Source organism: Phalangium opilio, unplaced genomic scaffold (assembly GCF_054372755.1).
Source record: "Phalangium opilio isolate 3A_F unplaced genomic scaffold, DU_Popi_V2 ptg000217l_1, whole genome shotgun sequence".
Classification (NCBI taxonomy): domain Eukaryota; kingdom Metazoa; phylum Arthropoda; class Arachnida; order Opiliones; family Phalangiidae; genus Phalangium; species Phalangium opilio.
The window spans coordinates 5,253,330-5,280,284 of record NW_028324218.1 but is presented as its reverse complement, the minus strand read 5'-3'; the positions used below and the strand labels follow the sequence as shown (position 1 = coordinate 5,280,284).

Sequence of the window (26,955 nt, the reverse complement as noted above, 5' to 3'; positions counted from 1 at the left end):
TTAAGTTCCCATGCCTGAATGGAATCTATTGAGGGGAGTTGTCTGTCCTCCTGCAGGCTGTAATCCGTCACGTGGTATTAAATTATACGAGACCCTACCGCCGTGAAGGCGTTCCGTTTAGTGTACTCTTAGTATTACACGCGAGAAGTGATAAAAACCCTCTCCCAAAAATCGGATATGCAAAAGTACGCTCGCCTAAAAACCAAGTGAAAAACTTTATCGTCTTTTGCCCTGTTTTTCTTTAGAAAAGTAAAACAAATCAGTAGCGTAAGGGATGACAAAGTATCGTGTGATCCGGGTAAAAAACACAGGTTGGAGCTAGCATGGTTAAAATTTAAACCCAAGAGAGTCTGGCCAACCCCATATATACTTCTCTCTTAAGCCGCACGTTGCTTACGAAATAATAATCTCTCTTGTATTTTTGGCGCCCGATTTCTCTTAGGCGCTGACGTAAATAAAGGGTGGGGGGAAGCAGGGGTCCTTCCACAAAGATCAAATGATGGATACTTAAAGAGGATTATTCGCTTATGTTGAAATTACCCACCTTTTTTCTTGCGAGCACTTGAAAGATTGTTTCTTTTTGAACCTTAATGTATTCTATATGAGATATGATATGGGGGCCGTTTATGTAGTTTTATTTGTTTTTCATAGTAATATTTTAGCCGATATAGAAAATGGTTTAGGGAAGGAATTGCGTGACCCAGCCGCTATTGTGAATGGCCATGAGATTGAGGATGCTTTTTAGGTCAAAGTGTAGTGATTCTGTATTCCCTTGGTTAGACCAGACGCTATAGTAGATAGATTACGGTTATAAGACCAAAAATGCTCAATTTATAAATTGATCATGATATACCTTTCTTAAGGGAAAATATACCGTTTAAAAGAACGGTTTCCTTTTTCTAAATATAAAAGGAATTAAATATTAAAATTAAAATGAATTATCTCTTATTACAATATTATAATTAGTACATTTATATAGAATTAAAAACTATCAAGGACTGCACCATTTCCCCGCCATTGGTTTAGTGCATGGCGTCTGCTACCCAGAACCTACCTTACCCCCTACGGGATTGGTTGAATTCTCACTGGCTGAGAGGTAAGGGTAATTTAAAGGGTTCGATTTAGCAGACGCCACTAAATAAATAATGGCGGATGGCAACACAGTAGCCCTTGATAGTTTTTAAGACTAATTAAATGTACTAACTATCATATTGAAATAAGAGATCATTTATTGATTAATTTTAATATTTAATTTTTTTATATTTAGAAAAAGGAAACCGTTCTTTTAATTAAGGTATAATCAATTATGTTTGTTACCTGAATTTACCTTTAATATGAATCATTGTGCAGAACCATTTTCACATAAAAAATGAACTTGAAACCTTCTAATTAAATTCGTCTGGAATACATACAGCTACTGGGAATCATTGTGTAGTCATCCATTTTCACTCAATGTATCTATGCATTTTTTATGGGAAGAGCTAACTAGACTCAACATTATGTGTGACGAATTTTACCCGTAGCAAAAATCATGGGGACGCAATGATTACTAGAAGCTGTATGTATTCCTTAGGCTACAAAATAAAAAAAATACATATTTTTCCAAAAAAGTAGATAAATAAAAATATTGCCCATTTATCTTGTATGGAGAATCGACTCCACTTTTCAATCAAAAAATTTTGCAAATCAATAAGAAAAGATAAGTTAATCCCACACTATAGGATGTCCTTGAATTGGTCATGAGATCAGATTCGATGAATAAGAGCCCTGATTGACTTTGACAATACCACACACATTCATCAAGGGTGTTCCACTCGCCCCCGTACAACGAGTACAAAACCTATACTAGAACCCGTCTCTTAATCAAAATTGCCTATGGGGATACGAATTGCTGGACTGTTTCGATACAAGGCTCGGGTATATTGAGATACAGGCTTTTTGATAGCGTTTCCCAATTGATTTATAGGACAAATATTACTATTGGCAAAGGCTTGTCACGTATCTCGGTGGGTTTACTACTAAAAACGTCTATCCGCATTTCCTAGACCTTATCCATCGACTTTAGTTGGCAATTGAATAGACAAAACTGTGTACAAGAAAACAAAAAAAGAAGAAATTGCGACGCGGGCTTAGCTCTGTAGGGCCTTTCTTAAAACAATTCCTGGAACGACCTTGGGGTCGTGTCTGTAAGCTGAAATGGATTAGACGAGAAGTTATCGTAACTGAAGTCCTGTATTAGTCAATTTGATTTCCATACTCTCTTTCCCTGTAAATTCCACGAGATTCCAATCTAGGTTGATAATCTTCGTCGGGTTTCACGAGATTCCATCGGAGTTGAAAAATTTCGTCAAATTCTGTCGAGTTTCACGAGATTCCATTAGAGGTTGAAAAATTTTGTAAATTTTTGTCGGGTTTCACAAGATTCCAACAGAGGTTGAAAAATTTCGTCGGGTTTCACGAGATTCCATCAGAAGTTCAAAAAATTTCGTCAAATTACGTCGAGTTTCACGAGATTCCACCAGAGGCTTAAAAATTTTCTCAAATTCCGTGGAATTTCACGAGATTCCACTAGAGGCTGAAAAATTTCGTCAAGTTCCTTATTATTTCACGAAATTCATTTACAAATTTTACGTGATTCCATTTAAAGATTTTACGAGGTGTACTCCTCCCAAATACTTCATTTTGATTTCATAAATTCTAATATTTCACGAGAGATTCCATTCTCTTACATATAGAACCCTCATGTTCTGACATCGATTTTGCGTTTAAACCTAAGGACTCGGATAACTTCGAGCCCGATATACTTCAGCATTTAGAATTGACAAAGAAAGCTCAACGCTTCAGTTAACCACCGTAGTGTCACTAAGATGGAACCAAACAAGACAGGCCTTCCTATAGCCAACGAGACATAAAAGGATTTGACCTATTTTAAGACCTCTCTCTTTTTTTAATTAATAGCGTAGCTTGTCCCTGAAAATCAACCTTTTAGAAGTGAAATATTATAGACCACGCCTTTTTTGTCAACACCACCACAAACCACTAATTAAAATCGGAAGATAATTAAAAATTTATTTTTAAACCTAGTAATTAGGGACGCAGCCATTGTTAAAGTTTTAAATTGTTGTTTCTTTTGGCCTATTTTGGGAAAATGTGTAACGAGATATTTGAACTGCAAGAAAAATAAGTTCGAACACAATTCTGCAAGCTTAATTCAGTCTGTTGTAGATAGCGGTTGAAATTGCATACGTTACTAATGACTGGCAACACTTTTCAAGTTATGATTTGATAAGTGTTTTAGGGACTGCCGCTTAATTAAATTAACTTAGAAATCATTGTCTTTTATTGTTCCTTAATTAGATCAGGGATGGATTTAATTTTAGAAGTAGGAATGGAGAACGGATAGTATTTACTTCAGCCAACCCAGTATAGAGCCCCTCCCTCCAACCAACACGTAACGAAAAGTTTAAATTATCTTATTAGCTGGCTCACTTAAACCCTACGTTTTGATGACGTTGCTGAGGGGAACGGCAAAAAATACGAAATTCTTTTTCACCTCTGTCGCTATGACCCTCCCGCCTCTTCTTTCATACCCCCCCGTCCCGTGGAAGGGGGTCCGGGACTTTGACGAGCGCCCACACAGAATACTCGATCTGTTCTCCATTCCTACTTCAAAAATTTAATCTATCCCTGATTAAATTTAAGGGATCATCCGTAAAATACTCTGGATGCAATCTTAACTCGAAAACAGTGTCCCTTGTGGCAAATTAACAAAATGGTGATAGAACATATTTGACTCAAAATTGATTGATTTCCCGAAGAACAATTAACATCCCCCTTAATTTATGCCTGCAGACTTATCAGAAACACTATGTGTAAAAAAAAAACTTTGATCTCGACAGACAGACAAACTTGTCACTACCATATAACTCCTTTCATCAAATCCCAACTCCTTTGATATCGTGTACGACAATCAACTTAGTTATTCCGATCCGGTCAAGATACAGAGAGAGAGAGGGTATATGAAAATCGCTGACACTTCCTGTGTCCAGTATTGTCCACTGTACACTATATACAAACATAAGTTTATAAGATATATTCCAAAAGTGTACATTACACTACCTATTCGATTCGTAATGCTACTAGGTAGTGTAATGTACACTTCCTGTGTCCAGTATTGTCCACTGTACACTATATACAAACATAAGTTTATAAGATATATTCCAAAAGTGTACATTACACTACCTATTCGATTCGTAATGCTACTGAGAGACTTACAGTAGCTCGAGATAACTAGTTCGAGGAGAACGACGGAAGCGAATTCAATTGAAGTCCTAAGTACACTCGGTGGTGGTTAATTAATTTTGCAGCTAGGACCTATTCCATCTTGGTGTTCCTATCAGGGATAAGGGAGTCAGATGGATTGGAAATGATGATGGGCGACCTGCGGCACCATATCTCTCCCAGTGTACCTCGCGCACGCCCCTACCTTTCCGTAGGCGATTGCTAAGTGCTGCCGCGTAGCGCCATTTTATTTGAATGAGAACTAGCTTCTATTTTTGAGATAGAGGGAGCGTCCTTTACAATTTCGTCCGGCACGACCCTACCTAACCGCTGGGGATGATGGGAGGACTATGGTGCCGTAGGTGGGGGTACAAAGGCAACGCTTAAGGTATGGGGGTTTCCACTCCATTACTCTCTCCTTCAAGTTCCTATTTAGTCCGCATTACTAAGCCCCCTTTGACAGCAGCGCCTCACTCACTCACCAGGCCTCCCTCGCTTTACCTCCTCGAATCTATGACCTACCTCACTCACTCACTCACTCACTTCAAAATTACAAGCCTTTCAGTTTGTCATGACCAGAGATTAATTAAACAAACTTATGGAAGGAACATGTCTTATGAACTTATGATACGGGGTTAAATTTCCGGTGGTTGTAAAACCGAAGGGGTTCACTGCAACAAGCCTTTTCAAGTTGGTGACTCTGTATATACGTCTATTTTTGGGTGTACGTGACCTTTAAGGTCGTTGTCCTTAACCACGTGGCTGCAGCTATATCCACTTGAGATTCCGAGAAAGTGTTTCACACCAAATCAAACTTAATCCACCCCCCCCCCCTTGTTGGATTACCAACGTTAATAGAAAGCAAATCCCACTATGATGGATAGTATACAAGGGTAGTACTTGTTATCATAAGTTTATTAACGTAAGTTAAGCTTATACATTAAAAAACAAGGGTGTTTCTGATAAGTCTGTTTGTCATAAATTAGTGGGGGATGTTAATTTTTCTTTGAGAAATGAATTTTGACTCGAAAATGATCTAAGGGGCCATCCCTAAAATACTCCAATCAAATCATAACTCGAAAACAGTGTCTTTTATGGCAAATTAACAAAATGGAGATAGATTTATGGCTGCAGACTTATCAGAGACACTCTGTGTATTACTTGAAGGTGTCTTGCAAACTTATTCTAGGGTTATTATTAACCTATGATTTCATTTAAGACTCCTTGACTTACCTAGAATTATTTTTATGAGAACATTTACCCACCGTTAGACGAAAAGTCGACAAGAATAGATGACTCTTGAGTGTGAAAAACGTTTGTTCATTAAGATTAGAGGCTTCGGGTCTGTATAATTATTAATCTTCAGTTTTAATTAATATTTAAATTCTAGTTTTAAATAATAGAAGTTTAATTGAATAATAATATTAATATTATATCTGCCCCTGTTTTGTGGTTTTTCCCTGAGCACGGATGTATTCGTCTAGGTTACATTGATCCCCACGTATTCTCCTCCGACATTTTGCTTACCAAAAGGATTCTTACCCTCTGGAATCAACGCCGTTCAAAAACATTACCTAAAAAACAATAACAGTTTCCTCCCCCATTCTGCTAGTGTGCTGCGCCCCCTCTCACTCCGTTGGAAGTAAAACAAAATACAAAATGTATTGTTTCATTGTATATATTCATATTGTATATTTAATTTTATTTAATCTTGTAAATCTTACCTTTCTAATGCTAAAAAAAAAAAAAAAGGTATGTACCAATTGCTTGCGAGCCAGTAGTGGCTCCTCCCTGTTTCAAAAGGGATCTACTAAGAAGGCAAATAAAGATTCATTCATTCATTCATTCATTGCGGGATAAACATTTCTACAGGCGCTGGTAGAAAATACATGGTGTGAGTTCAGCCTGGTAGGTAGCTTCCCCTTAAAGCTACACTATTTGAATTTAAGCCGTCGGTAAAACTTAAGAAGCTTTTTAAAAATCAGAGATAAAATATCATCAGCTGTGTGGGCTAATTGTTTGTCTTAAGACGAAACATTTATAACAACAAAAACATTTGCAAATTAAGATATGACCAAATTTGGCACGGAACTGGTATCATTGAAGCCCTAATAAAATGGAAAGATACTAACTTGACAAAGTAAGCCTAGTTTCCACGAAAAATACTTGGAAAATAGATAATTTAGGTGGCATTCGGTAATCCCTTTGCCTTTGATGGATTTTAAAGGCCGAGTTCCAGCGAAATGGGTTCTAGCTCATGGAAAACCGAGCTTCGAGACTTACAATGGAGCGACCGTGCCGATTTTCGAATCCCCGCTGGGGTAAAGGTTAGAAAGGTTCTACCTAAGCTAACTGAAAGCCGTCCATGCAATGTGGTTCTATAGTGAGCTGAAGATACACAATAGAGAAACCTTCAGAGGAGAGGAAATCAAAAATTCGAGAGGAAATAAATTTAAAAGGATTTCTTTTGTTCATCTTCATTTCTCTAGAACCACATTGCATGGTTTTCAGTTAGCTTGAACCCTTCCAAATTTTTCCCCCAGAGGGCACGGTCGCCCCACCCCATTGTTAGTCTCCATGTCCGGTTTTCAGTTGGCTTGAACCCTTTTTTTGCTGGAAGTCGGCCTTTAACCTTTATTTTTGTCGGGGGGCCGTAATCGACTGTCTAGGTTCCGGGAAGCTTCCTTTCGTGTCATTCCAAATTTTCTGATCCTTCTACTTAAAACAAAGCCACCCGGAATATGCCACTCGTAACATACCACACTGGGTTTACAGGGCTCAAGGTTTTTTTATTTAAAATGAATAGGTATTTATAAAGCAATTAAAATATTTGCAAGGACATGACGTAATAAACCATTTCGGAAATTACATACAGAGAAAGCACCACTCTGGGAAGTTTGTAAAAATCAGGGAAATTTGTGAGGTTTGTCTAAAGTTACTCTGAAGGGGTTGCCCCAACTATAAAAATTACTCCCGTTGTTATTACTCCATGGGGAAAAGCTGTAAGACTCATTAACCCTCTTTTAATTCAAATAAGATTTAGTCAAACGATGTCCACTTGTGAATGTATCAGCGGTGTAGTGGTTATCTCATCCGCTTCACACCTAGAAGACCCCGGGTTCAAGACCACGAGGGTGCGTGGAAAATATTTTATGCTCATTAGTTTGAATTCACAACTAAATTAGCTCAAAGATAGTTCAACATCGTGCATCGTGGCGCAGTTGGTAGCGCCGTTGAATGCCAATGCCTAAAAGATCAACCTTCGAAGATGGTCAGTACCCGAAGTGGTCAGTGCCCGATGAAGTCATGTCTAATGAAGTTCGTGGTCAGATACCGCAGTAATTTTTTTATAGTTAGTCTTTAATTTAAATAAGGTTTAGTCAAACTATGCCCTCTATTCATTTCCGGTTTTCTCCCCAATGCCTAAATTCTGTATAGGACATCTCATTATTGGTTGAAAAAAATGTCGTCTGCTTTACAGTATATCCTCTATGGAGTGATATTTAGACTAAGGTAGAGACGTGTCTACGAAGAAACCGAGTTCCTTCCGGAAGTAGCTCCCAAAATATTATTAACGAGATCTGAATACAGGGTTCATACAAACCTGGAAAAATCAGGGAAATAAATACTTGACAAAAACCTCAGGGAAAATTCAGGGAAATTTAGAATTTTTAGTAAAATTCATGGAAATCAGGGAAATTTGCATCAAACAGGGGCCGAGTAATTAAGCAAAATGTTCATAAACATGCTCTCCATAGGATTAACATTACACCCAACTTTGAGGCTCATAACTCTGGTTATAGAGATACCGGGATGTTCTTAACTTCTTTGATTATGTAATAGTCCTATTCGCCCCTCCTCCTTCGTTAACATTTGCTCCATAGGATACTCCATATACGCGAATAAACCTGGGAAATTCAGGGAAGGATATGGGGGAAAAACCTGGAAATATCAGCGAAATTTGTTTTCCAAAAGTTGTATGAACCCTGGTGACGTACTACTATCCCATCTGAAAGCTCTCTATTATCTGGTGTAATGCAAAGATAGGTTGGCATTGTCCGTTAGCACATCTCCATCGATCGGTCATTTTCATTTTCCTGGTTGCCCGGGCGGCAAATTTTCTTATTCTTTTGTCTCCTCGTTCTTGTCATTTTTGCATTTCTCTATCTCTATCTAGTCACTGGGAACCCCGGACCGAATCTTCCATGCTAATCTAATAGCATTTGTTCCTATAGACAAATATAAATCTATTGTGTAAACACTTGGAGCGTGTATAGAATTGACCTTTAACACTCTCGAGAAAGGACTATTTACCCAAGGTCAAGGTCATCGTAGGAAAAAGTTTGCTTTAATTCATTATCACTGTAAACAGCTGACCATTGTTTGGTTTATTTAATTTTTAAGGTCAGGAGGTCAGGACTATAGAGATAAAATGGACTGTTTATTCAGTTTAGGCAAGAAGTGATATCTAGTTTATTAGGGAGAAGTTATATAAATTCGCGTGCACATTTCCATGCAGCTTTATCTCCAGTCCAAACGTAGACGTGTCCGGAGTTAATCCCTGCCTCTAAATTACAAGCAGCATCTCATTGGTTCTTGAAAACTCGTGCACGTCAGCGCGACGCGAATGAGAAAAAAATTACAGTCATATTTTCCGACTGAGGAGAGGCAAAATAGCCCGGGGCCTCCTTTCACGCCCCCCCCCCCCACTTGTATTTTGAAAGGGGGACTGTAGAACTATGGCGCGAATACTTAGGCATCTTATACCTTCTCCCTAGTAAACTAGATATCGCTTCTGGTTTAGGCTCGTTATCGAAAAGAAAGGGTTAAGTTCCATAGCGACAAAGTTCATTTTTATTATTAAAATACCGTGAACTGAGCTCGTATCCTGCATCTATTGTTAAATATGTTTACTTTGTTGTTGACCATAACTTGCCCTTCAAATATGGTTTTCACATTTTTTTTTTTTCATATTGACTATGCTTTATTCTATTGATAAGGCTCAATGCCCTTAGTGTCCCCAGGCCCAGGGTTTTTCTATTATTGTAAAGTTTTACCGCCTTGAACTTTCAACTTTGATCCGGTTTTGACTGGTCAATACAATACAAAACAAATAGTGATATCAAAAATATATATTTGAAAAATACGTTAAATTCTTTGTTACAAAATAACTGGAGATTTCAACTGATATTTATTTCTAAATTGTGTATCAATATTTAAATATCAAAGTTCAAAATCATCAATTACACAATTAATGAAAATTAACTGCACTGGTTACAAAGATTTACTACACAATTTACAATGATTAACAACGCTTTTTACCAAAAATTAACTGAGTATTATTTACCAATTCATCTTACGTTAGAAATTTTTAAATATTAAATTGTTAATTAGCGCTTTGTAAAATACCAGGGATAGATTTAATTTTAGAAGTAGGTATGGAGAACAGAGTAATGTGGGCGCGCTTCAAAGTCCCGGACCCCTTCCACGGGGCGGTTTGTGTATGAAAGAAGAGGCGGGTCATAGCGACTGAAGTAAAAAGGAATTACGTATTTAATTTTTCACCGTCCCGGTCAGCAACGTCATCCAAACGTAGTTTAAGTTAGACAATAAGATAATTTAAACTTTTCGTTACGTGTTGGAGGGAGGGGCTCTATACTGGGTGGTCTATGAGTCGGAGTGAAGTAAATACTAACCGTCCTCCATTCCTACTTCTAAAATTAAATCTATCCCTGAAAATACGAAATGCCATTTGAATTTATCCGAAGAGAAACGTGGTCGTTCTAAGCTACTCAAAGACTATTTACTCAAAAAAGAGAAAGAAAACTATAATCTTGGAGCGAGCCCCTAGTGGAATTATTTCTAATGTTGCCCTGAGTAAATTTGCATAACGTGGTTTAGAATTAATTATCCAATTAACCTGTTTAGGTCAGAAGAGCGTTAATACCAAACAATGGCTCGTGAATAATAGCTTGCTTGACTGTTGACTGACTCTTTTGTACTTGAGTTACAATGCAAAATGAGAGATTTGCTAGGATATACCTCCGTGCCAATGTACTAGCTGCTAGTTATTCAATCTTACTGTTGATAATGCCTAGCATTCATTAAAAGGGGGGGATGCCGTTCCCCAGTGTTGCCAGACCGCTAGTGAGTCCAGAGAAAGGCTTACAGTTCAGATTGAACAGTACTTGACTAACTTTCCGAAATCACAGAGAGTCTGACAACACTGCACTGAAGTTAATGCCGAGAGATTTTCTCTGGCATCTTTAGCAATTAATTATTTTCAATTTTTAATAAATTACAATTAATTGGCGCCACCGTTACCTTATCAAATTTCCTATAACGCATTAAATGAACCATAGATCTTCGCAATTTGAAACCTACCTTAACGGTTTAGATAATCAAGTTCAATATCATTTCATGAAAGAATGAAGTAGATTATGCCTAAGCTTACGAAAAATAATTAATTCTAATAACCCTTTAATTTTTTCTCCTGAAAGGTGATATTCCCTTTAAGCGTATTAAGCCTAATTGAGATAATGCTTTATAAATTTAATATTTTTTTTATTTAATGTAATTAAATTTTTAACGAAATAATTCACAAGGATTTTATTAAATCGTAAACAACTTAACTTTATTTATTCATAGCGTGAAATTTTTATCTAAACAAAATATTTTATTTAAAAAATATTTCCCAATGTCCAAGAGGGTAAAGCAAAGGTCATTTTCAAAATTTTGCACGTGTGTTTTTCAACCTTCGACTAAACAAAATCAACCGTAATAATCAACACGTACAATACTACACCCTCGTCAAAATCGCTACACGTATCTTACCTTTACCCATACTGCAATCTACGGCTGATTCATATAAAAAACCTACCTCGTCCAATGAGATTGCGGCCATTGGAAAGTAACGCTATCTCGTCCAATCAGAGGGGGGCTTCGTTTAGGCCCCGCCTATTTAGAAAGGTTTATAACCCCAGTATCGGTTCGTATCAGCACACTTCTGTTTTCTGTTTCGCTAAGCGAGGTACTTACCTAGTAACTTCAGTAATTAAGTTAACTAGCGCCAAACTTTTCAAGTATGGATAGCGGTTCAGAAGATCACGGTTACAACACTAGCTCAGAGCTCTGTATTGACATGGAGATTGATTACTATGAGTCTGAATCCGAAACAACGCAATCTTCACCTTCTAACCGCTCATCAACACCGATCGACAGTTCAATTTCTCCGCCCGCTCCGTACGCTGTCTTCTTCGAGCCACTGATCCCCATCCACGTCTACAATTTCCACGGTAACGGCCAACAGTTGGACCTGAACGCCCAACAACAGTTTCCCGCCAACATGGAAAACTACGTGGACCTTGATGGCAACCATAACGACTTAGGGTTTCCATCCTCTGTCGCCGCCAACGTGGAAATTGGATCCGATGGCCCATCCACCGATTCGTGGATGAAGAACTCCATCATCGATGAAATGGAGGGTGCCAGGTTGTCACGTGATGAGAGTACGCCCTCGTCGCAAGACAAGAGCTCCTTCCTCTTGGACGATATTGAGGAAGGCAGCGTGGAGTTCACCGACGACTCCATGGAGGTCAGTGGTGATGACGTCAAGGAGGACGTCATAAAGGACGGTAAATTAAACCGTACGGTTGAATTCGGTCGGTTTCGCAAAGAAACCGATATCGTGTTTAAATTGAAGACTTTCGGTATCCGCGAAAGATTGGCCACCTCGGCGAACTTTTAATTTTTTATTTTTTTTACCAAATGAATTTTTCTCATTTTTTAACATTTAAGTGTATTTTTTTATTAATTAATTTGTATTTTTTTATTATCTTCAAATATTTTAACGCCCATATTTGTGACTATGCCGATTATGACCAACGGACTTAAAGAAAGCCGTGGAATTATTTTTAATTAACTTGATTTTAAACGCGCGCGAACTTGTGGACGCTATTTTTTTTTTTTTCTAAACTAGCGCGAACTTGTGGACGCTATTTTTTTTTTTTCTAAACTAGCGCGAACTTGTGGACGCTATTTTTTTTTTTTTCTAAACTAGCGCGAACTTGTGGACGCTTTTTATTTAATTTTTTAACGCGCGCGAATTTGTGGACGCTCTGTGGTTTTATTTTTTAAACGCGCGCAAACTTGCGGACGCTCTGTGGTTTTATTTTTTAAACGCGCGCAAACTTGCGGACGCTCTGTGGTTTTATTTTTTAAACGCGCGCAAACTTGCGGACGCTCTGTGGTTTTATTTTTTAAACGCGCGCAAACTCGCGGACGCTCTGTGGTTTTATTTTTTAAACGCGCGCAAACTCGCGGACGCTCTGTGGTTTTATTTTTTAAACGCGCGCAAACTCGCGGACGCTCTGTGGTTTTATTTTTTAAACGCGCGCAAACTCGCGGACGCTCTGTGGTTTTATTTTTTAATCTCGCGCAAACTCGCGGACGCTCTGTGGTTTTATTTTAAAAAACTCGCGCAAACTTGTGGACGCTCTCGACTTTGGACCTCCACCGACAATTGGACTTCGTGACATAAACCAAAGGTGACTTCCCAAGTTACCAAACATCCTGTGATGCCTAACACGTCCTTGCCTTGCACGTGATGGTCCGAACCATAGAGAAATCGCCTCAACCACAACGCCTTCGACCAACTCAGTCCATTTGTGCCTTGCATAGCTCAGCTGGACCAAGATGTAATGTAACGGCAAAGGACTATTCTTACAATTGAAATCAAAGGAAGCTGTTTGTAACGTACAACTTAAAGAATACCAACATTTCGTAGCATTAAATTAACTACATCACTTGATTAACTTCTGTAATATGAAATCAGCACTATTACTCTTTGGCCAATATTTATTGACAAACCAAGCCTACGTAACCCCGGGTCAAATAGACCAACTTCAAATGTTTACTCTGTATCGATCAACCTACGCTAAGAGATTATTTTTTTTTAAAAAAGAACTTCGATTTTAATAAAATGAATATTAAAATGTAACTTGCCTTTTCTTTCTTATTTTTTTTAATGGAAAGTTTCGGTAATGAGTTTTTTGTTTTCTAAGCCGAACTTCCGTAGTTCCGACTTCCGTATTTATCAAAAGAAGAGACCGCACGTACTTTGTAATGAAACTAATTAAATATTTTTACGGAAAAATCGTTTGAAACATTTTTATTCCATACTAATTAACGCAGCGAGGGAATTGGGGAATATTACGACAAAATTAATAGGGTTATGTTTGTTTTTGAAGCGCGAGTAGGTATTGTATAATTGATTATTAGAAAGTTAGCAAATTATTGACTTATCCCGAAAGAGCAGGTTGGATACTTCTATGACCCTTCCTTACCCATAAAGGACATGCTAATTTTATGGATGACCCCTTAAATTTCAATAAGAATCTGAAAGAAAACTATTGCAAATTTAATTTAACCAAGAAGCGATATCTAGTTTACTAGGGAGAAGATATAAATAGGGAGCTTTCGGTTGGGGGAGGAGCTAAGATTCGTGAGATAATTTTCTCGGCCATACTGGTAGGTTGAATGCAGAAGGAAACCTCATACCCACCAATATGGCTGCCAGAACCTTGGTATGACTTAGGAGGATATGACGTACTACTCAGCCAAATAAAAGCTCTCTATTCGCCCCCACATTTCTAGCTTTATCTCCAGTCTAAAAGTAGGACCGGAGTTAATCCCCGCCTCCAAATTACAACCAGCATCTCATTTTGTCTTGAAAACTAAGGTCAGCGCGACGCAATGAGTCGGACTGAAGTAAATACTAACCGTTCTCCATCCCTGCTTCTAAAATTAAATCTATCCTTGCCCTTACTTTTTGTATTTACCATATAAAACCAATGCTTTTTTTATAGGCGTATGCCATAAGGGGGGGAGGCGATCGAACCCCATAACATAAACTATGTTTATGACGTTAGGTCCTCGGTTCCAATATCGTCTTCCTATAGATAAGAAGGAAGGTCATTGTCCTACGTAAGAAACAAAAAACCCCAAGTAGGCTTAACTATCCACCAGTTTGGGTTTGATGGGGTTAATACCAAAAGAAGAAAAAGTAATGCAACAAAAAACGACGTGCAACCTTATTGTCTCTAATATCTCAGAGTCTCTCGTCTCAAACTTCCTTTATTAAAACCAACCCGGGCTTTCAGAATGAAGATACAAAAATTGTTTAGAGAAATAAAATTAAGAGTGTATCAATTCACGATAGCGGCGAGGCTGAAGCAGCCGGTCCTATATAATTCCTATAAAATCCTATATACTTTTTTTTAATCTGTCCGATATTATTATTCTATAATTTCATGAAATGTATGTCCTATTATATCCTATATTTTGACTTAGTTTGGTTAAGAAGCGATGTCTAGTTTACTAGGGAGAAGGTATAAGATGCCTAAGTATTCGCCCGGGCCATAGTCCTGTAGTGTAGTCCCCCTTTCAAAATACTAGGGGGGGGGACGTAAAAGGAGGCTCCGGGCTATTTCGCCTCTCCTGAGTCTCCTCAGTCGGAAAATATGACTGTAATTTTCGTCATTCGCGTCGCGCTGACGTGCACGAGTTTTCAAGAGCCAATGAGATGCTGGTTGTAGTTTAGAGGCGGCGGGGATTAACTCCGGACATGTCTACGTTTGGACTGGAGATAAAGCTTGATTATAAATGTGGTGAATTTATACCTTCTCCCTAGTAAACTAGATATCGCTTCTTGGTTTGGTACAAGTTTTCGTATCTCTGGTATCTGGCATTTTTATATCAAATCCGTCCAAATAATTCTTACATAATTACTCGAAGATCGGACGCATATGAGTCTTTACCCTTTTTTCTTCTGAGCATCTGAATTGACAAGCGATTATGATCTTCCAAAAATATCTGTAAATAGTTTTTTATCTTTTGTCTTTGCCTTCTGTTTTTGAGTACTGCACTTGAAAAGTATATAAGACATAAAGGTTATCTTTTTGATTCAATTAACAATTTTGGCAAGAAGTGATATCTAGTTTATTAGGGAGAAGGTATAAATTCGCGCCACATTTCCATGCAGCTTTATCTCCAGTCCAAACGTAGACTTATCCGGAGTTAATCCCCGCCGCCTCTAAATTACAACCAGTATCTCATTGGTTCTTGAAAACTCGTGCACGTCAGCGCGACGACGCGAATGACGAAAATTACAGTCATATTTTCCGACTGAGGAGAGTGTAGCGAAATAGCCCGGTGCCTCCTTTTACGTTACGTCCCCCCTTGTATTTTGAAAGGGGGACTAGGACTATGGCGCGCGAATACTCAGGCATCTTATACCTTCTCCCTAATAAACTAGATATCGCTTCATGATTCTGGTTACTGGTTAGCCTTAAAAAGGTTTCTACTTGTACTTTAGAAACATTGAAGAAAGAAAGAATCGTTTTTCGCTTCCCTATGGTAACGGCCCGTTTTTGACGTCAGTTTTAGTTATATGACGTCCTTCTTTTGCGCCATTCATAAAATTGAATTTTATAGTGGCTTTTATGCACCGTTAAGGTTGATTTATATGTAATACAAGGAATGCATATAGCTACTAGGAATCATTGTGTACTAGCCATGGCCTTTTTCGTTCAACGTATCTAGGCGGGTTTTATGGGAGGAGCTAGCTAGACTAATCATTATATATGACGAATTTTACCCATAGCGAATTTATAATTATCTCGCTGCCTTTTGCACCTTGCACGCGCGCCTGGGGACACGCTTTAATACTAAACAATGAAACGACAGTTAGAAAGAAGCCATCAGAATTTTGAGGGGGTGACGGATAGTAGGTTCTCAGGCCCGGCTAAAAAAAAGACCCAAATTTATGCAGACGCAATGATTCCTATTAGCTATATGTATTCCTGTTAAAACTCGATAGACAATGGATTGCTAGTTTCAAGGGCAAATGTAAGTAATAGTGAGCAAGTAACGAAAATCGAATAAAAGAACCAATCACAGTTGCAATAAGAATTGCATAAATCTTTTACACTTACCTTAATTCGACCAATGAAAATTCAGTTTGTTGTTAGTTAAATTAACTACCATTAAATTTAATTGGGTAAATGAAGACAAGTGGTTAATTTTTATTTTTTTTAATAAAAAAGCCATGTTTTTAATAGACATAAATTTTCGAAATTTCACAAAGACAAAATTACACTGTAAGTACAATATTATGTTATTTATTGAATATTGGACAAATAATTATCGTAGTATATTTTAGTGAAATATTCCTCATAAAATATTCTTCTTATATTTCTTTTACAAATTTTATAATTTTTAAGCCTAAAAATACTTAATTTATTTTTCATAATTCGTTAATTTTGTATTGGGTATAATTATCCAAAACTTTTAATTCATTATTAATATTTGTAAAGCGTAAATTTACAATGATTGTTTCAATTTTGATTATTATGCAAATTAGGTCTAATTTTATTCTCTTTCCAATTGACCAATAGAAATCCGTGAAACCCATGACGTCAGCGCTTACATAACCTTTTTCATCCTTTATGTATGACCTTCTTTAAGTCTAATAATTATAATTTGAGTTAAAATTAATTAATTTCTTAATTTGGCACGTATTACATTTTTGATTTAGTTATGTTATATTTTAAGCATCAGTATTATGACGTCATCTAACCTATTTCGAACAACATTTTTTAAATGAATCCATTTAAACTTGAATATTATTTATATTATTATGTTTTTTTAAATGAATCAACACTTAATTACAATATTTAAACTATAAACTTAAATTACAATTAATTCTTCTTAACCATAATGTTAATCTACTTCTACACACTGCGCGTTATGTGCAAAGCTTTGAATCAGTGTGAAAAAATACATACACGTCTTTATTTCCTACACTAACACATAAATCTGATATTATCTTTGGGGGTAATTAAGTTAAATTAATTAAGAAATTATTTTAATTAAATAAACGAACCACGTGATGTTTCTAAGCTCGTAATTTTTAATAAATTAAAGGTCTAGTACCACCAATCTAAATGAACTAAAGGTCTACTATCACCAATCTAAATGAATTAAAGGTCTAGTATCAACGATCTAAATGAATTAAAGGTCTACTATCACCCATCTAAATGAATTAAAGGTCTACTATCACCAATCTAATAGAATTAAAGGTCTACTATCACCAATTTAAAATGAATTAAAGGTCTACTATCACCAATCTAAATGAATTAAAGGTCTGGTATCACCAATCTAAATTAAATAAAGGTCTGGTATCACCAATCTAAATGAAATAAAGGTCTGGTATCACCAATCTAAGTGAATTAAAGGTCTACTATCACCGATCTAAATGAATTAAAGGTCTGGTATCACCGATCTAAATGAATTAAAAGTCTACTATCACCGATCTAAAATAATAAATTAAAAGTCTACTATCACCGATCTAAAATAATAAATTAAAGGTCAGGTATCACTACTCAAGTTCCAACCTTTAACCAACAATGTAACAAACACTATTTCTGCGACCTTCATCGTAGCTTTCTTGATTACGCAAGCTTTTAACGTCAGTGTAAGGTAATACCGAGGAATGTTGACGTATTAACTTTGGTCTATTACGTTGAGGTATAAACGGGGTTACCGGAAGGTCCTGGGACTCGGTTGAAGCAGACGATGTTAAGGTTGTTTCGCTTGAATCCTGACTTTTGCGACGGGACGCACAGACATATGAGTTACGTCGACCCTTGCCCAATTTTGACATTAAAACACCAGGAACTAAGTTAAGTTCTTGGTCTTCCTGTACTGAACGTCCACGTTTTAATGGTGGTCGACCTGGTATGCGACTTACGGCTGGGTTATTAGCTTCCCATTGGTGGATTAGATATCTGTAATGAAATTTGGGAAAAATTCTGCGTTAGGATGAGTTGTTGCTAAGCATATTCGGTTACACATAGTGTTTCTGATAAGTCTGCATGGTATAAATTAAGGGGGATGTTAATTGTTTTTTGGGAAATCAATTTTGAGACGAAAATGTTCTATACTTATATCTGTGACATTTTGTTTGCCACAAGGGACACTGTTTTCGAGTTAAGATTGCATCCAGAGTATTTTACGGATGACCCCTTAAGAAACTGATTAAGACAATGATTGGGGCTAATTTAATTAAGGGGGTCATCCCTAAAACACTTATCAAATCATAACTCGAAAACAGTGTCCCTTGTGACAAACAAAATGTCATAGATAGAAGTATAAAGATTTTAAAAATCAAAATTGATTTCCCAAAGAACATTATACACTGAAAAACATAGACATAACACTGGGAATGTCTATGATATCACTTCGGTACTTAGATATGTAGGAGGAGCTTAAATGACGTATAAACTAGAAACAAACCTTGTATCAATCTTGACGTCATCATTGGTCAAAACACTGTCGAATGATGGGCAACTCGGACAACCCATAGTTGATTCACTGGCGCTGGAATCCCTGTGAGCCCTTCTGAACTTGTACAACAACCTCTCATTGGACGAACCCGGTGTTTCGTCATCGTACAGGCCCCTTTTCCCTTCTTTATTCAAATCCTCGGAATCGTTAACCATGACGCAATGATCCTTGTCCTCAACTTGCGCACCTCCATCTATATACGTCACCAATCTCCACAGATCAGTCTTATCAGACGATTGCAATGATTGCAGCGTTGCCGGACTAGGATCACTGGCTCTATGGTGAATCGAGTGACAATCGGGTGTACTGTATCTGAACGAACTTATCCTACGCGTCATAAGATGACGTCTGTGACAGGCGGAGCTAACACTTTCATTGTAATTGGCCCTGTTTTTACAGCGAACAATTTTTCGTAAATGTTTTCTGGTGGATTTGTTTCTAAATACGTAAATGTAAGGGTTTATAGCGGCGGAACTAAGCGAGAGTACGATAACCATTGAGTACACGTATTTAGGAATGTTTAAATTGGCCGTTGATTCCAATAAAGATGTCACGAATAACGGTAACCAACTAAACGTGAACGACATTAAAATTATCAACCCAGTTTTGGCCGCTTTCCATTCTTCACCGAAAATGGATTGACTCGAATTTTTGCGAAATGACGGTCGACGTTTCGCGATGTACATACGACTCACGCGCAATTCCGTGCCCTTATTGGTTAAAATTCCGCAATTAACTTCACTGCAACTGGAACTCAAACTACGTTGTCGTACGCCGGCACTGCTAGAACGCGCGGCTCGAAACATACTGCAATAAATCCATATCATCTTCACAAATGGCAATAAAAAGACGCAAATTGCTAAATAAACCGAGTAAATTAAGGAAAATATGTCCGTTTTTGACCATACAACTGTGCACATTCCATACTCGGGTCTAAATTTAATTTCGCATAAACCAATCAGAGGTGGTAACGCCGATATACACGAAAGAAACCATACCGAACTGACCAATCCTATGGTACGTCGTTTAGTAATTGTAGTTGAATAGTGTAATGGACTGTTCACAGCGCAATACCTGTCCACTGCGATTAAAAATATGCTGTAGACTGTTGCGGTGTTTAGGGTTAACGAGAACAAACCGGTTATTTGGCACCACACGTCACCAAAGATCCAATTATGCGTGAAGGAGGTGATGATCACGAATGGCGTCACCAGGAGACACGTTAGTAAGTGAGTTACAGTCATGTTGATGACGAATCCATTTGAAAATGAACGGACACTGGGTTTACGGTAGAATAAAAGTAGTACTAGGCTGTTTATGATGACACCGGCTACGAAGACCATTAGGGTAAGTCCTGTATGGACTTGATGTAATATCGTGTGAATGTTGACTTCTTGACTTAGACTAGTTGAACCATTATCCTGATTTTCCATTAATGGATTAAACGTTTCAAAAAGTTGCGTCATGTTCAACGACATTTTTGCTTGGTTGGTTAGTTGACAACGGCTTTACAACATTTGAAAGAACCTGATGATGAAATAAATAGAAAAGAATGCTAATTAGTTATTACATAAGTTTATGAGATATACTGTTATCCATAAGTATACATGACACTACCTATACGATTCGTAATGCTACTAAGAGACTTACAGCTCGAGATAACTAGTTCGAGAAGGAGAACGACGGAAGCGAGTCAATTGAAGTCCTTAAGTACACTCGGTGGTGGTTAATTAATTTTGCAGCTAGGGCATATTCCATCTAGGTCCTATTTAATCTGCATTACTAAGCCCCCTTTGACAGCAGCGCCTCATTCACCAGGCCTCCCTCGCGTTACCTCCTCGAATCTATGACCTACCTCACTTACTCACTTCAAAATTACAAGCTCCAGTTTGTCATGACCAGAGATTAATTAAACAAACTTATGGAACGGTTTTTAATTAAATTGTGTCTTAGCGCCTAAATTTTGACAATTTTTCCCCAGGGGGCACTGGTTCCTCTACTTTCCCTACTCCACGCCTACTTTTAAACAGTATTCAAAATGACCTTGATACACCAATGTTCTCATTTGCGTCTTTCAGTGCGGTGATATTTGAATTGCAACACCCGGTACATTGTTTACCAAGTGCGTATTTATTTATCAAAAGCTTGATGGAATAAAAATTAAAAAGACGTTAATGTTTTCATTTTGAAATATTCCTCCCACGGGATGTAAAATTATTTCAAAATAAAGTTAAGAAGAGCTAACCGTGTGGGTATTTCCATGTAATATTTGGATAGATTGACGTTAATAGCGTCAACTAATTAATTCTAGCTTCGGATTAGGTTGGCACTAATGAATTATTGAGTTTATAAATAAGCACCTCCTAATTAAGAAAGAGCTCTTTTAAATAAACAACGGGTTATAGAGTAGTTAAAGTTGTCCGTCCTATGGTATCGCGTTTAATATTTATATGAAACCTAAATTAAATTGTTCATATTATTCTACAGGGCCGGTAGGCCCTTGTAGATATGACTTGACACCCTTTTGTAACGTTAAAGCAAAATTCACATGCTTTTACTTAATTTCCTATGGAGATTAACATGGCGTTTTTCGTGATTTACCCCCACCGCGAACAGAAAAACTACAACGAAGTTACTTTTCGGAATACTCTTGAATTAACAATTAAGTATTCAAGGTGTGCTATCGGCTAGTTTAATTTAAATCAATTAACTCTAAGTATGTTAATTTTAGTTAATTCTGAAAGTACGTCAAAAATTACTTTTGGGTCAGACTATCTAGCAGTAGACGCTGACAAATTACTTTGGTATTTCATCCGAGCTTGAGCACCTTTATATGTATTTTCTAATTAACTGTAGCACCCTTAATAAGAAATACGTCGTTATCAGGTCGAATTTTCGTCTAGAAAAGTAATTCAGGTAAATAATTACAGTTAACAGAGGTTTTTATATCATTTAAAGTAAGTTTTTGAACGTTCTTTACGGCCAAGGCTTAAGTTGTATTTTAGTTTGTCTATGTAATATAGTCTTTATAGTGTCTTTCCCCTTTAAAGATAAAAAAGCTAATTTCCAGCTCTGTATTATAAAAATACGCAGTCTGCTTCGTTTTCTGCTACCAACAAATATAGCAGGTATACAGGGTTTCATTATTTGTTAATCTCACTAAAATGCTACTAATTGTGAAGATGTGTGATATATTTCCTTAAACTAAACCAATGTAGAGGAATTTCCATGTTTACATCAGCACAGATTCTCTCAACGTAACCACGTTGGAAACGATTCGTTAAAACAATTTTTTTCCTGGTGAAACAGTCCGTATATGATGTTACGTTTTATAAATTATTTGTTACCAAGAGTGGATTGTTTAATTTAGAAATATAAGTAACAGTGGTGCTGATTAATCCAGGAGAACATTGTCTTTACGTAATTAGTCAAATAAATTCCATGTGCAGATTTTTTCAACGTAAACACGTGGGAAACAGAGGGTTACGTTCGCTATTTCCACAGTCCTCATTGCCGTTTGTTTATATGTCAGAATTGCTATGAATTGTTTAGGTATTTGATTTAATTACTGGTATTTAAGAGAAACTATGGAATCACATCATTCATTAACATTGTAACCTTTGTAGTTGTTGTAACGGGCTCCCCGGTACAACATATTTAATTGTTAATCTTCACATTACCGCAAATTTAGGATGGGGCATGATAAAAATTGAACGCAATGTGTTGGAACTAATCAAAAACTCATCTAAACATTAAAATTAAGGTTAATTATTTTTTGAAGCTCAATTTATAAGCTAAGTCAATACTTCCAAACCACAATCCTTCATTAATTTCAACATAATTAAGTATAATTAGGGTGAATTTAAACATAAAATATACATATTTTGGATAAAAACTCGAATAAATTTTAAATGGACTACTTAATTAATATTTAAACTGTATAGCTGTTGATAAAGCCTCGTATTTCTATTTCACACTTAATCAAGATAAACCTTTAATTAAACTTAATCGAGATAAGCCTTTAAACCAAACTTAATCGAGTTAAACCTTTAAACTAAACTTAATCGAGATAAGCCTTTAAACTAAACTTAATCGAGATAAGCCTTTAAACTAAACTTAATCGAGAGAAGCCTTTAAATTAGACTTAATCGAGATAAGCCTTTAAATTAGACTTAATCGAGATAAGCCTTTAAACCAAACTTAATCGAGATATGCCTTTAAACCAAACTTAATCGAGATAAGCCTCTAAACCAAACTTAATCGAGATAAGCCTCTAAACCAAACTTAATCGAAATAAGCCTTTAAACCAAACTTAATCGAGATAAGCCTTTAAACCAAACTTAATCGAGTTAAAAATTTAAACTAAGCATAATCGAGTTAAACCTTTAAACTAAACTTAATCTAGATAAGCCTTTAAACTAAACTTAATCGAGATAAGCCTTTAAACCAAACTTAATCGAGTTAAACCTTTAAACTAAACTTAATCGAGATAAGCCTTTAAACTAAACTTAATCGAGATAAGCCTTTAAACTAAACTTAATCGAGATAAGCCTTTAAATTAGACTTAATCGAGATAAGCCTTTAAATTAGACTTAATCGAGATAAGCCTTTAAACTAAACTTAATCGAGATAAGCCTTTAAACTAAACTTAATCGAGATAAACCTTTAAACTAAACTTAATCGAGATAAACCTTTAAACGTAAGTAAAATTAAGGTGAAATTAACGCAAAACACGATTTTTTTGGTTAAATTCATGGATACCTTATTTAATTAAAATTAAAACTATACTTATCTTTCACCCAGTCTCAATTTTCCTATTTAATCTTTACAATTAAATGAGCACTTAAGTCCATATTTACCCGCATTTCAAGTCCATATTTAGACCCATTTCAAGTCCATATTTAGACCCATTTCAAGTCCATATTTAGTCCCATTTCAAGTCGATATTTAGACCCATTTCAAGTCCATATTTAGACCCATTTCAAGTCCATATTTAGACGCATTTCAAGTCCATATTTAGACGCATTTCAAGTCCTTATTTAGACCCATTTCAAGTCCATATTTAGACCCATTTCAAGTCGATATTTAGACCCATTTCAAGTCGATATTTAGACCCATTTCAAGTCCATATTTAGACCCATTTCAAGTCCATATTTAGACCCATTTCAAGTCCATTATTAGACCCATTTCAAGTCCATATTTAGACCCATTTCAAGTCCATATTTACCTCCATTTCATGTCCATATTTACCCCATTTCATGTCCATATTTACCCCCATTTCAAGTCCATATTTACCCCCATTTCAAGTCCATATTTACCTCCATTTCATGTCCATATTTACCCCATTTCAAGTCCATATTTACCTCCATTTCATGTCCATATTTACCCCCATTTCAAGTCCATATTTACCTCCATTTCATGTCCATATTTACCTCCATTTCATGTCCATATTTACCCCCATTTCAAGTCCATATTTACCCCCATTTCAAGTCCATATTTACCTCCATTTCATGTCCATATTTACCCCATTTCAAGTCCATATTTACCCCCATTTCAAGTCCATATTTACCCCCATTTCAAGTCCATATTTACCCCATTTCAAGTCCATATTTACCCCATTTCAAGTCCATATTTACCTCCATTTCAAGTCCATATTTACCTCCATTTCAAGTCCATATTTACCTCCATTTCATGTCCATATTTACCCCATTTCATGTCCATATTTAGCCCCATTTTAAGTCCATATTTACCCCCATTTCATGTCCATATTTACCCCCATTTCATGTCCCAATTTACACACCCATTTCATGTCCCAATTTACACCCATTTCATGTCGCAATTTATCCCCATTTCATGTCCCAATTTAAAACCCCTATTAATCTCATATGAAACCCCTGTTCACCCCATTTCAGGACCATGCGCCTGATTTACAGGAATATTTATAGTCTTGTTCAGTGGGACTTCACTACCTTTCCTATTGTGTTTGTACACGTTGAAGGCTCTCTTATTATATCAATCCTGACTGAACACGATTTTAAGAAAAAATGTTAATGCCGTCGGGTTAGGTAAGGCATATGTTAGTTAGGTTACGTGCCATTGAGACACAAATTTCAAGCATTGTACCTCTTAATAGTAGACGTATTTATCCTATAAATGTTATAAATTTAATAAAAAAAAAGTTCAATAATAACAAACGTTTTATCGTTGACAGCGTTTAAAAATAAAAATATTTTCTTTTAATAATATGTGGTTTTTCATAGGCACTATATTACGTTAGAAAATTATTTTTGGGAACTCATTCTATGTTCAAACTTCGTTTACGTTCGTTACAGTGTTACGTAATTTGACTTAAAAATTAAAATAGGCCAATCGCTTTATAACGGTGCATTTCTGCGATTTAAAAATATTTCATTCTTCTAAACTATAAATTTTGCTTAATGTTTTACAAAATAGATGGGATTATTGCTCATTTTACATAACCACTCAAGTTAATCAGATGTTAACGGGCGTAGATAGAATTTTAATTTAAGCCAAGATGTTTGTCCCATTAGACCAAATCCAAAACCGCCAAATTGCGGTAGTTTTCAGCCGAATTGGAATTCGGTCGTAAGGCAGGCAAGCGGTTAATTACCATAGTACAATTAACTTGAAATGGGTCAATAGGGCCTTAAAAGTTAAAACGGGGAAAATAGGGTCTTTAAATGGGTAAACAGGTCTTTAAATGGGTAAACAGGGACTTGAAATGGTGTATTGACTGATTTGTTTTACACCATAAACGTGGTGCTAAATATGAAAAAAATAAATATTTTACAACTATTTCACTTCACTTGGTTTAATAATGTGACAGAGGTAGCGTACTTTTTCCATACTTTTAACACCATTAAACTAAGTAATATTAGAAGTTCAACAGATTGCCTAACAAAGATGTTAAAAACCCCCTGTAAATGGTGCATTAATGCCTAATATTTCCTTAATACTTGCAAATAATATTAGCAAATGGCGTGAATTGATCATAAAAATGGGGTTAAAGTACACCCTAAATTATGTCTTTTTTGGCACCGGAAAAAACAGCATATATGGTGTTTGAATGCACCGTTATATTATAGAGTGCAAATGTATGACGGTGAAGCAAACATGATTATTCAAAATTTAATTACATTAAGACTGAAGTGACAGATATTATAAAAAACCGTCTTGGTTTGGACCAAGGCCGAAAAAACAAACGATATGTTTGAGGTTTATCAATTGACTGAAGTTTCAGATATTGAAATTTTTTTCTAGTTATTTTTATCCACTCAATCCTTAATCAATATTTAATTCAATCAACTGATTTTACTGTTAATCGATCTAGTCCCTCTAAATTAATTGAAAAAATTACATATCTACGCTTTTTCAAGAACAATTACATTTTCCGAAAACATTTTATCATGAAATTAATTATTTTGAAGGGATTTCGTGTCGATGCTCACTAACTTGTAAGCACCTTGACAAACATAGTTTTAATTGTTGCTGGCTTGACAAATTTTCAAGTTTGCACCAAAAGAAGTTTAAATCTGTTTTAAGTTGTTATAAGACTGTCGTTTACAGTGAATGTCGTCTACTTAAGACAAAGCAACAAAGTTTATCCTGCATGGTTAAGGGTAAAGATCACATAAACAGAAATACTTCTCAGTATCCATGACTTGTTATATTCATTTCCCGCGGAGATAATATGGTTAAACACATCATTCATTACTAGTTATGCCAAGAAGGTCACATTTAACTCCGACACCCCCTCCTTTCCTCTATTTTCCCAATATATTGCATTTTATAATCACCAGTGGTTCCAGTGTATGGGTCATCTGAGCCGTCGCAACACACTATATTATATTACCATATAGATCGAAACCTTTTCACATTAGTAAACGGTACATGACACTCCGGACTTGCCCGCCAACCTTATTAACCTAACACTATAAAACATTCGTGTACATGAATGGTTATGGTTATGGCTTGACACTCGCTAGCGCCCGAACGACCGATCACTCAGTGTAATCGGTGTACAGTACATTTGTGAGTTCGGAAATTACATACAGAGAAACTGAAACACAGGTGTGATCCCGCCATTGGGGTGTTTTCTCTCTTTCATTTTCTCGCTCGCTTAGAAGCACCGCTATAGGCAGTGCTAGTTGACTAGCCTCCTGCCCGTAGTGAACTCTGGCACCGTCTGGCGATGACCCTTGGTGCGAGGGAGAGTACACCCCAATGGTGGCCTCGCCCCTGTGTTTT

At 36.5% G+C, this 26,955-nt stretch overlaps 2 protein-coding genes across 3 annotated transcripts in view; one reads left to right on the top strand and one right to left on the bottom strand.

The window, feature by feature from the left end:
- The window catches only part of LOC149615862 (TD and POZ domain-containing protein 2-like), a 69,024-nt gene that overhangs the window by 26,755 nt on the left and 15,314 nt on the right, over positions 1-26,955 (top strand). The window lies entirely within an intron of this gene.
- Positions 17,738-20,165, bottom strand: LOC149615863 (5-hydroxytryptamine receptor 1E-like). The gene is made up of 2 exons (XM_089857076.1): positions 18,637-20,165; positions 17,738-18,128 (listed from the first exon to the last, which is right to left on the bottom strand). The coding sequence occupies exons 1-2, from the start codon at positions 20,163-20,165 to the stop codon at positions 17,738-17,740; spliced, it is 1,920 nt and encodes a 639-aa protein (XP_089713202.1).

What these genes read in the sequence shown, in the direction of transcription:
- LOC149615863 (XM_089857076.1), bottom strand. Translation starts at nt 20,165, where the DNA reads ATGTCGTTGAACATGACGCAACTTTTTGAAACGTTTAATCCATTAATG. An exon ending in GACGTCAAGATTGATACAAG is followed by an intron (nt 18,129 to 18,636) that starts GTTTGTTTCTAG and finishes ATTTCATTACAG; the next exon opens with ATATCTAATCCACCAATGGG.